A 15,023-nucleotide genomic window follows, 5' to 3' on the forward strand; every position below is an offset into this window, starting at 1 on the left:
ACTAGTTGGGTAATAATTGGGTGGGTTTAACTGGGTCATTGGCTGGTGAAGTTGGGTGCGAGTTATTTTGGGTCGGAAACAGGTTGGGTCTGGGTCGTTGTTCATGGGTGCAACTGGGCAGGGGTCAAACTGGGTCGGCCTAATTCAGGTTAGGTTACCAATTCCACGGGTTAAACTGGGCACGGGTGAACGCTGGGTCGGAATGGGTCGGCTTTCCAACCGACCACTCTCGGCTCGAAACAGGTTGGGTCTGGGTCGCATGCGGGTTCACCCGTGGGTCGACCCACTTTTTGACACCTCTAGCTTAATTAACTCCTATGTTGCCTGAATTTAAGCCAAATATTTTCTAAGAGAGCTGCTTTGAGACGTCTATGCACAACTTGGTCACAAACTCGACCCCTATTGTTCACATATATTTCTAGACTTGCTATACGATTCTCACTAGTGTCATATGTGAAAGGCTCATCAGAGGTCCCTACATTCCTTTGTGTTGAAGTAGTAGGGCGTGGAGGATGATCATAATCATTAGGATCAAAATGAAGGAATATGAATCTCGTTCATCTTCAACTATCATATTGTGGATAATAATGCAGGCGTGGAGGTTGTCGAATTATAGAAAAATGAGCTTAGAATACTCCAGATGCACGTTCCACGTCTTTTCGTTTGCTCTCTTGGTTTTGGACAAATAGACTTTCTTTTTCATTTTGCGGAAGACTTATTGTTGGAATACATGCATCCCATTGAGGATATATACCATCTGCTAGGTAATATTCCATATCGTATTGGTGTCCGTTAACAACATAGTTAACTGCGGGTGCACGACCCTAAAAAACATCATTAAATAATGGAGATCTATCAAGAACATTAATATCATTACAGTATGCGTTCCGAAGAAAGCATGCCAGATCCATAGATCATACGAAGCAACGACTTCTAAAACCAATGTTGGCTTACCCGGTCTTCCCGAATATAGCCCTTTAAATTGAAGTGGAATTTTTCCATCTCCAATGCATGCAGTCGATGGAACCCATCATTCTTGGGAATCCTTGTTCTTCAGTTGTGTACAACAATCTTCTTAGATCGCTTCATTGGGCTTTCTTAAGTATTCGTCCCCGAAGTGGGCGACCACCCCTTCTACAAAATGTCGTAGTGAATCTCTAGCAAGAGATGCACTAATTTTTAGATAATCGTCCACAGAATCCGCCGCTCCCCCGTAACAATCTCAAGTGCATTTTAATAATGATGATGCACATAGTTTACCCGCGGCATCTCGCGTTTGTTGGAAGAATGAATTTTGTGAAGTCAAGACTTGTACTATGCGGAGAAAGACATGCTTTTGCATGCGAAATCTCCGCTGAAACATTTGTGGGGGATGAACGGGATTCTCGACAAAGTAGTCATTCCATAACCGGTGATGCCCCGCATCACGATCCCTTGGCGCTACAGTTCTTGGTGCTCTTGGAACTTGAGTTACCATTGCATATAATTCAGCTGGATTGGCCATCACAAACCTTTCCATCATTTGATCCATCAACCGAGTTGTCTGTCTGCGCCTTTCCGAACGACGTCTGTACTCATTATTACGTGTTATTTGAATGTGTGTGTAAGAATTTGGATCATCAAGAATTCGAAGAACTAGAAGAAGAAATATTGCTATTGTAACTTGATTTTGATGACATAATTTCAATATATTTGTAGGGGAAGAATGGGGGTTGTAGAGTAGAGTGGTTGAGTAGTTAGCATTGTAAGGTATATATAGAGAGAAGGTGAATTGTCAGCAACATTACACTGATATTGGAGTGAATTGTCAAGTCATCACTTGGTTTTAGTGTCTTTATTATAGCAGTAATAATGCATTGATATATGTAGTGCGTTGTCAAAATCAAGGTCTTTATTATTGCAGTAAGAATGGACTGGTCTATGTAGTGTATTGTCAAGTCATGACATGGTTGAAATGTCTTTATTTATTATTGCAGTAATAATGGACTGATATATGAAGTGAATTGTCAAATCAAGACAGGGCTCATCAATAATATCATGATTTGAATAATTGGATACATATATTAAAACATTAAAAACATTTAGATTTATTAATTTGATAATTTCATACAACAACCGAGACTAAGACTAATTAACGAACTAAAATAACATTACATTGGAAAGTAGGATGTAAATTAAATAACATTAATCTTACTAAAGGAAAATCAGAAAATTACATTGGAAATAAAACCTTAACTAGATCTCTCTTAAGTTGTTGTTCTTCCTCAATTAAATCATTCCTTAATGGAAGCACCTTGAATAATTCTAAGTTAATCTTCCTGTTTTTAATTGCAATTTCTCTCTTTCTAGCTGGACCATGTCACTGTTGCTTTCCTTTTACGGTTTTTTCACCAAATGCCCCCGAGTTTTCATGAAATTCACCGGGTACCCCCGCACTTTTGAAAATACACGGGGTACCCCTCAGTTTCTGAACAATACACCCAAATGCCCTTAATGACTAACGGCGTTAACCGCCGTTAGTCATTAACCCTAATTTTTTATTTTAAACCCTAATTGACCCCTAATCCTAACTCTAATCCTAACCTTAACCCTAAACTCTAACCCTAACCCTAAACCCTAAACCTATCCCACCACCTCCTCCCCCACCCTCCCAACAGTCCCCTCTCCCACCACCGGCTAACAGTTCCCCCTCTCACCACCGCCAACCAGCCCCCCTCCCACCACCGGCCAACAACCCCCTCCCACCACCGCCAACCAGCCCCCCTTCCATCACCGCCCAACAGCCCTCCTCCCTAATCCCCCCACTCCCGACGTTTTCCCCATTCCCGACGGTTAACCCTCGTTGATTTTCACACCCTCCCTCCTATCCCCAGTCTATTTCGGTACCTTCCCCCGCAACCGCAGTCGATTTCGACACCCTCCCCCCCACTCCAGCCGGTTTTTGTTCAAAGGGTTAGGGTTTCTGGGTTGTTCATCAACGAAGGTGGAGGTTTGGTGCCGAAATCGACTAGGGTTGGGGGAAGGGTGCGCGACAATCGACACGGTGGAGGGGGTGGGAGGAGGGGACTGAAACTCATCAGAGGTGAGGGGAGGGGAGGGAAATTCGAGTGGGGGCTTGGTGGGGTGAGCGGCTGCGAGGGGGTGGAGGTAGGGGCTGCGAGGGTGGGGTGGGGCGCGACCGGGGTGGGGGAAGGGCGGTCTGCTGATGTGGTGGGTAGGGTGGGGTTGGGGAGGGGGTCTGCTGGGTGTGGTGGATGGTGGGGTGGTAGGGTGGTTAGGGTTTAAGGTTAGGGTACAAGGTTTAATGTTAGAAGTTAGGTTAAGTTAAGTTATGGTTAGGGTTAGGTTTAAGGTTAGGGTTAGTAGTTAATTATGGCTGAAAACAACAAAATAACAGTTAATGACTAATGGTGGTTAACAGAGTTAACCGCCGTTAGTCATTAAGTGCATTTGGGTGTATTATTTAGAAACTAAGGGGTACCGCGTGTATTTTCAAAAGTGCAGGGGTACCCGGTGAATTTCATGAAAACTCGGGGGTATTTGGTGAAAAAACCGTTCCTTTTATTAATCCTTTGGATCTCGACTTGAAGTTCTTTGTTTTTCTCTAAATTTAATTTTTGGACTTGATCCATCCACTCTTGAAAGGCTCCTGCAGGCATGTTCAAAACCTTTCCATTGCCTTTATTTTTGGTGAATCCGCCGTTTGGAGTAGTTGGGTCTCCACTGCTTGGCGTATTTGGCTCACTTGAAGTGGAGTAGTTGCCAGCTTCATTGATCCTCCACCTCTTTGAGCCACTTTCTTGATTAGTTGTCTTCTTTTTGCAAGCTTTGACAGTATCTCCCATAGGCTTCCATACATCATTATGCCTCAGAATTTTCCAACAATGAATCTTATTGAAGTCTATATTATTATCCTTTTTGTAGGTTGCAAATGCAGTTTTCATGACGTCGTCATCGGACTCACCACTTTTCCGACGAGCCTTTGCATGAGCATATGCACCAACAAAGTTGGATACTTTTGGATGTATTCTTTTCCATTGACTTTGTAATTGATCCAACTCTCTGTCAAATGGTAAGATATCAGACTCCTTGAAACTTTCAACTCCTTCTTCCCAGCATCGATCTCTATACCACTTAACTTCCTTAAACATTTCAGTAATTTTTGTCCAGAAGATAATTGATGTTTGTTTAGTATTACTACCTTTATCTTGGCTTACCGTTAGCCAAGCCTTCACGAGAACCTCTTCTTCAGATGGCCTCCAGAATTTCCCCGGCCCTTTATCTTCTTCTTCGTTGTTGACATCATCACGCTCAACCGATGCAGCTCGAGACCAATATGAACTACTGAAGTTCGGAAATGACCCTTCACCGTGTGACTGCTGGAAATGCTGAGACATAGGAAATGGTGTTTCATCTTGAGAATAACTATAATTCTCATTCGAATTGTATAGATTTTCTTGTGAATGTGGACCAAATTGGCAGTAAGAAGGTGCATTTGAGAAATTCATATTATGTTGGGGGAGTTGTTGGTTAAGTTGAGTAGGATACATCATATTTTGTGAGTTGTATCCCATATGAAAATTTGGTTCAGTTTGAGAATTGAGATCAATTTGGGAACTAGACGATTAAAAACTTAGATTAATGTGAGGTTGTTGAGGTCTTTTGGATTTTGAAGGTTTTTTTTTCTACCGGGTTTGGGATCCATAACTAATTTTTATTAGGAGAGAAATTTATTTTTGTAGGGTAGATAAATGAAGAAAGGAAAGAAATATGACTTTCAATAACAATATGAGCTTAAAAATAAGATGTGTAAAAATAGCTCAATATTAGTCTCTATTTATAGACAAAAAAAAATATAGATGTTGGTGTTTTTTAAAAAAAAAAAATTAAAACTGACAATATGTCCGTTGCAAAAATTTACAACGCTAACAATTACAAACAATCCTAGCTGTTAGATTGGAGAAATGAGGGGCTTTGGATGGCTGCCATGCAGCAGAGTGGACCCCACTTCATTTTGAGCCTCCTTTCCCCTTGTGCCATGTAGCGATGAACTCCTATTTGCCTTGACATTTTGAGATCGTTCCCACGATCTGAGCAACACTCTCTTTCCTTCTTTTTTTCTCTCTCCTATTTGTTTAATGGGTTTTATTGTCTCTTTCTTCATGATGATCCAAAATGGATCAACCAATGGCTTTCCTATAATTGTGTATTAGAGTGAATTATAAAATTTTGATTTTATGAAATTATACATTGAGACGAATCCAACACATATTACATTATAACATTTGATATTATCTAATATTGAATAATGCATGGTCAAACCTCATAGATGAATAGTAGAATTTTCAAAGTGTAGCAAGTAATTTAAAACGGAGAAAGTATAAAATACAAATGCTTCATGTACTATGTTGTTGGATATGTCTTAATATGTATTTTTAAATATCATGATTTCATAATTTTACTAATCAATAACTAAATATATTAACAATCAAACTCAAAGTAGTGCCTTGACATGTGTGAAAATCACTTGTTGCATGAATATTAGAAACAGAGGAAGTACATAAAGTTGTATAGATTCGCCTAGGTTTCTACACTTGGTGCTCTTTTTTCATGCCAAGTGTCTCTTTATTATAAGGAAACAAAATATAGTGTAGTGTACGGAGAATATCTCATATTGTATAGATTCGCCTATTCATTGATGCGGTCGTTGAAAAAATGCTAAATTAATAATGTAACTTAGCTAATATAGTTAGTAAGTATAGGATTGAATGTTGAATCTATAAGTAAGCAAGTTTTCTTTAGTTAAGTGTTAATAAACTTGCTAATTGATATGAGGTAAATCTATTTTTGGGGTTTTGAACAAATGAAATGCTATGAAATTCAACATTAGATTCAATTAAAAACTAAACAAAATTCAACCCGCCACTAAATAGTTATATGTATTGATTGATATATAAGTTTGATTTGCAAGATTTCAAATAAGAAGAATAATGCAATTAAATCGCCTAAGTAATATATTGTTCTTATATGTTGACTATAAGTTTTGATGATGACTTGCACATAAACAAACTTAACTTGTCTAATAAAACTTTGAATTCTCATGAAGTTTTACATGTTCTTGAAATCTCACATGCTTCTAAAAGTAACTTGTGGAGTAACAAGTTTTTTAAATCACAAATAAATGGAGTTTGTTGCCCTTGGTGTTTTGATGATGGCAACATAGTAAATGATCTAATAATGGTTTCACTAAGTATGTTTTAGCTATCAACTGTCATACTTTTATTCACTGGTAGAATAATTTTATATTGTTGCAGTTTATAAGTGGCCTATTGATGCGGATCTCGCACCTCCGCAAATCAAGACGCATCAATAGGTAATAATCTATTATTGCAGTTCAGATTCCAAGCAATAGATTAAACCTATTATTGTGGTTGTGGCCTAAAACTGTAGCAATAGGTTAGATTAAACTTTTATTTGGGAAAAATGGTTGGCAAGTATTAAAGTGATGAGTTAAAAAGACAGAAATGTAGGAAAAGTCCACATCATAATTCGTAGCAAATATGACAAGTATAACATATGCTAATGTGCGATGCGTGTGTCTGAGAAGCTCACGCTGAATTTCAATGGCCCGACTCCATCGAGCTAGATGAGCCCGACTCTATCGGGCGGTCAGCTGTGAGTGTTGTACGTGGTCGCTTGTGATGAGACGAATATGCGATAAAGTGAGTTGGCCCAATTTGATCGGGCGTGTTCGGCCCGATCAGGCGGTTGACTCGATACGCTTATTTCAATGATTTTCGGATTATTTTCGTATGACTTTTCCTCTTTGTTTTAGGTTTAGTATAAGTAGGGAAAATTAGAACATTACTTAGACGCCTTTTATTTACCTTTTGTTTAGCTTTTAATTTCATAGTTCTCTCTCTACAGTGATTCACAAACCTTAGTTTATTGCTTTCTCTTTGGATTCAATATCAAATCTTTGGATTATTTGCAAGTTCAATATAGTTCTTTAATTTGGTAATCTTCTTTATTTCTTTCTCTATTACTGATTAGATTCATCTCTTAGTTATTTGTAAAAGTGGGAATCATTATATTGATTGTGTTATTATTTTCATAATATGAGTAAGTAGTTTTATTTCTAGGGTTGTGGGGATACATGTTTGCAATGAGGGATTAATGGATTTTTCTAATTTCCTTCTATTTTGATTGTTTCCGATGGTTGAATCGTTCATGCTAAATTTATAAATTAGGTATAATTTGTATTTTTACTACCGCAATACGGAATCTGCTTCGAGAGGAGAGATATCGTATAAGCTTTCAATCTTTGGGAAGAGTAATCCTTGATCATGCGAGAGAGGCCAGGTGATCTTTGAGGGAGATAATGTTCGAGAGAAATTACATGTGCCCTAAGTAAATTGACTTATTAGGTAGTTGTTATTCGTCCTTGATTTCCCAAATTGAATGCATATTGATCCATAATCCTAGTTCTTTATTAATTGATTCATTCCCTCATATTTAATTCTGTTATTTGCTTAGTTCAGTTAAAACTCTTTCCATCTAGAATTAGTATAATATTAGAATTCAGATACAATAGTATAACTTTCTCCTTGTGGATTTGATCATGACTTCCATAAGTACTAGTTAGCGGACCTTAGGTTATTTTTTATTAGGTGATACGACTTTAGCCTATCAAATTTTGGAGCCATTGCCGGAGAGACAGTGTATTTTCTTAATCTAAATTATACTATTACATTGACTTACTCTGAAGAACACTTGTTCTTTGGAGCATCTCACGTTTGTTTTAGTGTTTTTGGTGTATGAGTAGAAAATTAAAATCCCCAAAACTCATTCCATTTGAGCCAGAGCTTGAAAAGACCACTTGTAGACTCAGAAAGAAAACTAAGTAAGCAAAGTTGTCTGCAGGGACACCTTCCCAAGAGACACCTTCTCCACCATCCTCACCACAACAAGAATTCCCCTTCACCCCTATTTCTCTAACAATGGGTGAGAAACCTTCAAGGATTATGCACAACCATCCTCTAATAATGTAACCACTAGAGTACGGATGCCTACTATCGCTACTGCAAGATTTGAAATCAAATCTTATGTGCTGAACATGGTTCAAAATAATTAATTTGTTGGGTTACCTTCTAAAGACCCAAACTAGCACCTGCAACGATTTTCACAATGTTGTGCTACTTAGAAACAAGCTGGTGTTTCTACTGAGGAGATGAAAATGATTCTATTTGGCTTTTTTCTGCGACATAAAGCTCTATTTTGCTATAACAAGTTTCCTACCTCTTTCAAATGGTATCCATATCAAAAGACTGCAGATATGCGCCATGAGATAGTGACTTTCACCCAAGATCCTGGAGAGTCATTGTCTGAAGCTTGGGAAAGATTCAATGATTTGTAGCACCTTTGTCCTCATCATGGTTTTGACAAGTGGTATTTGTGTTAGATTTTCTACACTAGAGTTGATGCAAATACAAGATAGATAATTGATGGAGCTTCTGGTGGGTTTTTATTGGATAAAGCTATGGAAGAAGGGTATGAACTTCTGGACAAACTAACTTCTAATCAAGCATCTACTATTCGTTCTTCTATGAAAAAAGGAGGCAAACATGATGTTGGGGCCTATTCTTTATTTTTCATGCAACTAGCTACTCTAAACCAGAAGATCGATTCTTTGAAGCTAGGTAATAATTCCCCCTCTCACATGAGTGTTAAACGTGATGACTAATGCTTCTAGCTACAATGCTTTCATATGTGACGCTTGTATGATAGCTGGACACAACTCTCAAGAGTGCCCTGCTCTCCCACCTTCTAGTGAGACAGTGCATGCATTGCAGTCACAACACAAGCCCTAGTTCGATTCATATATACTCCAATACATAAAATTATGGGATGCTAGATCATCCCAATATCTCATATATAATGTGTTGAATCTGGTACAACAACATTATCCACAGCCTCAACAACAAGAATAGTCCATACCACAACCCCAATTTTTGCAGTATCAGTCACAACCACAAGCTCCTCCTAGATTTCAGAGAAATCAGTTTCAACAGCATCTTAGCACACCTCCTTCAGACCCAACATATTGTTAAACTCAAAAATCTCATGTTGCAGATGCATAAAGGTATCCTTTCTTTTCAAGCAGATACTAGGTCTCAGTTTGAGAACCTACATGCTCAGAATCAGCTACAGGAGACACCTACCTTCGTAACCAAGGGACACTACCATATGCTACCCTCCGAAGTGGAGTGCAGTGATGCTAGAGGTGGAATCATCGGTTGCTAAGCAACCACAGGACGTGCCTAAGGATGTTGAACCTCAGGCAAAGCAAGGAGTTGTAGATAAGAGTGCGAAGGTGACTAAGGAGAAAAGTGTGACTCCGATGATCAAGCTACCATTATCAAATCGGATGCTCAAAAAGAAGCGTGACCACCAGTACAGTAAGTTTTTAGAGGTGGTAAAGAATCTGCAAGTAACAATTCCTTTTAGTGAATTATTAAATCAAGTGCCTACTTATTCTAAATTTTTAAAAGAACTTTTGATATGGAGAAGGACTCTCAGTGAGGTGTAAACTTTGGCTTTTACTGCTAAATGCAACGCTCTTTTACAAAATTGGTCTCCACCTAGATTGAAAGATCTAGGGAGTTTTTCCATCCCCTGTCACATTGGCACCATATTTATTGATGAAGCTTTATTTGATTTGGGTGCAAGTGTAAATGTCATGCCACTTTCTATCTGCAAGCAAAAGAACATGGGTGACTTAAAATGTACTACCATTACTCTACAAATGGCTGACCGTTATGTGAATATCCCCTAGGTATATTAGAGGATGTTCCTGTTAGAGTAGGTAAATTCTTTATCCTTGTAGACTTTGTTATATTAGACATGGCAGGAAGATACCCGAACACCCATTATCCTCGCGAGACCTTTCCTCCACACTGCTGCAGCAGTTATAGATGTTAAAAGTAGGAAACTGAAATTAATTGTGGGAGATGATAAGGTTATTTTTAGCATGACCATTTCCTCTAAAAGCCCAATGTTAGAGGAAACATGCTATAAAGTTGATGTTATTGATGACCCGACCCATGATTGCATCCCCCATCTCCCCTCCTGTGATATTTCAGATGATGTGCTTATCTTATAGTCTAATACAGGTGAAGCGCATTGTTTAACGGTCTTGACGACTCACCAAATGGCAATTGGGTACAATATTGATGACTTGACATGAATAAACCCCGACTTTCATGCGCATCAAGTTCATCTAGCGAGGGCCACCACCCCAACATTCTGGTCCAACACGGACTAGAAGGGGTGGTAATGCAAGCAGTGACAAAACTACTAGATGCAGGTTGATGGACACCTGATGTCCATGTCCCTTTCCTTTCCTTGTTGCAATGAGGTCATGCCAAGTTCAGCTTGGGGAAGGATTTCTGTAAGTACTTCTTTTATTTCTTTTATTTTTTCACTTCTTTTTAGATTAGTTTAGTTAACTCAATTGCTTTCAAATAATGAGGTCACGCCAAGTTCAGAGTGATTCGCAAACCTTAGTTTGTTGCTTTTCTCTTTGTCATCAATATCAAATCTTTGGATTATTGGCAAGTTCAATATAGTTCTTAATTTGGTAATCGTCTTTATTGCTTTCCCTATTATTTAATTAGAATTATTTCTAAGTTATTTGCAACCTTTCCAAGTATGAATTATTATATTGTTTATGCTATTGTTTTCATAAATATGACTGAGTAGTTTTTTTTTCTATGATTGTGGGGATCTACGTATGCAATGAGAGATTGATGGATTAGTCTAATTACCTTCTATCTCGATTGTTCCGTGGTTGAATCGTTCATGCTAGATTTATAAATTAGGCCTGATTTGTATTTCTACTATCGCAATACTGAATATGCTTCGAGAGGAGATATACTGTATATGCTTTCAATCTTTAGGCAGAGTGATCCTTGACCATGCGAGAGCGGCTAGGATTGTTGGGGGGGGGGTAATGTTCAATAGAAATTACATATGCCCTAAATAAATTGACTTATTAGGTAGCTGTTATTAACTTAGTTCAATAAAAACTCTTTCCATCTGATTTAGTTAGTATAATATTAGAATTAAGATACAATAGTATAACTTTCTCCTTGTGGATTCGATCCTGACTTCCCTAACTACTAATTTGTTGAACTTAGGTTATTTTTAATTAGGTGATAAGGTTTTAGCCTGTCAATCTGCCACTATGCCACGGTGGGTGCAGGGATGGGGTGCTACTGGGCAATGGGGGGGATAGTAGGGGGCAGCATGGGGTTGGCAGGGGGTTGCAGGGCTGGGGGGAAGCAAAGGAGGTGCAGGACAGTAGGGGGTTGTAGGGCTGGTTTGGGGGTCCCAGGGGGAGTACTGGGATGTGTGGGGGTGTTGACGGGCAATGGGGGGATGGTAGGGGTGTTGGGGGTGGGGTGTGCTGGTTAGGGGTGAAAGTTCGGTGTACGGTTTGGATTACGGCCTAATCCAATCCGATCTGAACAGAATTTAGATTTCAATTTTCCAATCCAAATCTAAACCTATTAGAGTTTGAATCCGATCCAATCTAATCCGAATTTTCATACTCTAGATTGGATCTGATCTGAAAAGATGATTGTTAACACTCTAGTTTTTCGATGAAATAAATTAAGCACAACAACAGCCTAGTAGATTTAAGAAATGAGGAATTAAGTGATTTTACTATTGTAGGGGAAGGGTTAAAGTGATACGCCTATTGGGCAATGGACTAGGTTTTTTCTATTGCTGGTGTTGGGCTGCTAAAATTTTTTTTTTACAAAAATACTGAACCAAAAGAACTGCGGTTTTAGGCCTAAATCGTACCCCTTTCATGGAAATAGGGCTGGAATTTTGGCCGAAAACCGCATCCCTTCTAATCTGGAAGGGTTGCGGTTTCGGGCCTAAACTGTATCCTTGGGAGTGAAGAAGGGATGCAGTTTTCCTTTTGCCCAAGGGTTGCGGGCCAAAAATGCAGCCCTTAGGGCTATTTTAATCGCAACCTTTAACGTTTTTTCCACTAGTGTTCCCACTTGTTTTTTGGAGATAAACTTATTTTCCATAAAGACACCATTACAAGAAACAAACACTTTGCTTTCTCTTTGGATGTAGAAGTTATTTCCCTTAGTCTCTTTTGGACAACCCACAAAGACACATTTATCGAGTTTCAGTGAAACCTTATCAGAGTGTAAAAGTTTTATATAAGCTTCACAACCCTATATCCTTAGAAATGACAATTTTGGAACATTTCCAAGCCACATTTCAAATGGTGTCTTCTACACTGCTTTGAATGGTGCTCTATTAAGTGTGAACATCGTTTTTTTCCATCGCAAATCCCCATAATGAAATAGGAAGATCATCGAGACTCATCATGGATCGAACCATATCTAGCAGAGTTCGATTTCTTCTTTCAGAAATGCTATTAAACCGTGGTGTTCCTAATGGATTCCATTGTGAAAGTATGTCACAATCCTTTAAATGATCATCAAATTCTTGAGATAAATATTCACCACCACAACTGGATCACAATGCTTTAACTTTCTTCCTAAGTTGGTTATGTACTTCATTTTGGAACTCCGTGAATTTTTCAAATGATTATGACTTATGACGCATGAGGTAAACATATCCAAATCTGCTTACATCATCGATAAAAGTAGTGAAGTAAATGTACCCTCCCCTAGCCAAAGTACTCATAGGTCCGCACACTTCAGTATGTATAAGAGTTCAAAGATCATTGGCCCTTTCACTTGAACCCGTGAAAGGATACTTTGTCATTTTTCAATCAAGCAAAACTCACAAGTATCCAATTATTTGAAATCAAATGATTTGAGAGTTCATCTTTATAAAGTTTATTAATTTGAGTTGATGTGGCCTAATTGATAATGCCATAGGTATATATACTTTGTATCATTTGCTTTATATTTTCTTGATGTCTATGTTATAGATGTGGGTTTCTAAGTCCAGCAAATATAAACCATTTGATAACTTAGCGGAGACATAGAACATATCATTTAAATACCCAGAACAACAATTGTTCTTTATTGTAAATAAATAACATTCGCAATCAAAAAATAAGAATCGAAATAATGTTCATTGTGATAGCAGGAACATAAAAACAATTAATAAGCTCTAAAACTAATCCCGAAGTTAATAGTAGACAATATACTACTACTACCAATGTAGCAACTTGTACTCCATTGCCAATGCGAAGATCTACTTCTCCCTTTCCTAATGTTCTACTTCTTTTGAGGCCTTGCATATTACAGATAATGTGTGAACCACAAGCGGTATCAAATACCCAAGAAGTAGATGTTACTAAATTAATTTCTATAACATACGTATCTGAAGTAGAAACTTCTTTCTTCTGATCCTTCAGATACCTGGGGCAACTACTCTTCCAGTGACCAGCGTTCTTACAAGTGTAACAATAGTGGTCATCAGCATTTTTTGGTTTTGGTGCAGTGTTTTGCTTTTTATATGTTTTAGACTTATCAACCTGTTTGCTTTCGTTATTCTTAATTGCAATCCCAATCCTATTGAGCGATCACCCTTTACTAACCATAAGAATATCCTTACTCTTTTCCTAGCTTGTTAGGAATGTTTCGCTCGGTTTGAGTGCATTTAATGAATCTCTTGCATCTTTGCTTTCTCTCCTTGCATGTGAAAGCTTTTGAACTTTTCAGTTCTGAGAACGATTCTCATATCCCTTTCACTTACAATAAAACGCTCATCATTCGATTTGTCCTTGAAAATCACGAAGCGCAAATTACAAGTAGAGTTGTTACCAGACATGATTAATACAACCAAAAATAAGAAATAATTCAATCAATGTTTATCAAAAGCAGCAATTAAACAAATTTTAATTAATTACTACCCTGTATTAGAAATGAAAGTCCACTATTGAACAAAGAAATAACCAAGATCCCCTCCCACTACAATTAAACAGACTTTGGCCATGCCTTCAATCTATAGTTGTTGAGGTGTGTAAATACTTGCCTAATTATAACTAATTATAAGGCTTGGTAGACAAGTCAACAAGTCCTTGTTTACTCCTATCCCTTAGCTTCAAAATCTAAAACTTTGTCTTTTGATCATATTATTGAGTTAAACCAAACGTTAACATGTATGTTCCAAGAACCTACCCTACTATCCTCGAAATTATGAGCAATGACACCCTGCTTTGGTATAACCTATTACTCATGATCTAAGGCTTTATAGGTGTTGTTTGAAAACGCAATTAAAACTCAATATTGCTTTAGGGACCTAAGTTTACTAATATGGTCAATCAATAGTGAACACATAAATCAACTAACCACATATAAACTTAGAAGCAAGCATGAGGATCCAAAGAGTTTCAAGGATGGTGATCCATGGAGATTCAAGGGAAGTTTCATGAAGATTAGTTTTTCCTAAGTTTAGGGGACATATATACTAGATCATCTTTTAATTATTGTCTTTATTGGTTTTAGCATATATTTTGTTTAGTAATATGATCATATGAATATTATGAATTAGGTAAAACTGATACCACTGTAGGAACATATAGATGCATATATAGCAGAATTTCAGGAAACAATTTCCTAACATTTATCATAGGGTCGCAAACATAATCAAACACATGAATCAATAAATATGAATTATATGTACAACCTTTGTGGTGTAATTTCCCTCATTGGCGGAGCCAGTATTCTCAAAGTGTGGGGACAAAATCCGACTGTTGAGCATTCAGAAAAAAAAATTGTAAATTTTTTTAGAAAAAGAACAATACAACCAAATTTTTTAATACTTAATGTTTTACATCCAAAATTCTAAAATGTTAGATAAATTGTCGAATATTGTAAACTAACAATTTCCTAATTATGAGTTCTTTTGAAGACAAATTGTCGAAGATCGGGTTGATTTCCTTAGCCTTGGACTTGTTAGAATTAGGTGAATCTGAATCACTCGACATTTCCTATTAAATCGATAAACATTAATCAATT

The 15,023-nt window shown here is 37.7% G+C and overlaps 1 protein-coding gene and 1 non-coding gene across 2 annotated transcripts; both read right to left on the bottom strand.

Moving 5' to 3' along the window:
* Positions 1–626: 626 nt before the first annotated feature.
* LOC104883079 (uncharacterized) lies at positions 627–4,508 on the bottom strand. Its single transcript, XM_010667534.1, has 2 exons — positions 3,669–4,508; positions 627–824 (listed from the first exon to the last, which is right to left on the bottom strand). Exons 1-2 carry the CDS (start codon positions 4,506–4,508, stop codon positions 627–629), a joined length of 1,038 nt encoding a protein of 345 aa, XP_010665836.1.
* Positions 4,509–8,335: 3,827 nt separating this feature from the next.
* LOC125492960 (small nucleolar RNA R71) lies at positions 8,336–8,439 on the bottom strand. The gene has a single exon (XR_007269348.1). It is a non-coding gene; the product is annotated as a small nucleolar RNA R71 (small nucleolar RNA).
* Between the last annotated feature and the right edge of the window lie 6,584 nt (positions 8,440–15,023).

The sequence above is a fragment of the Beta vulgaris genome, chromosome 8 (assembly GCF_026745355.1).
Source record: "Beta vulgaris subsp. vulgaris cultivar EL10 chromosome 8, EL10.2, whole genome shotgun sequence".
NCBI classification, from domain to species: Eukaryota; Viridiplantae; Streptophyta; class Magnoliopsida; order Caryophyllales; family Amaranthaceae; genus Beta; species Beta vulgaris.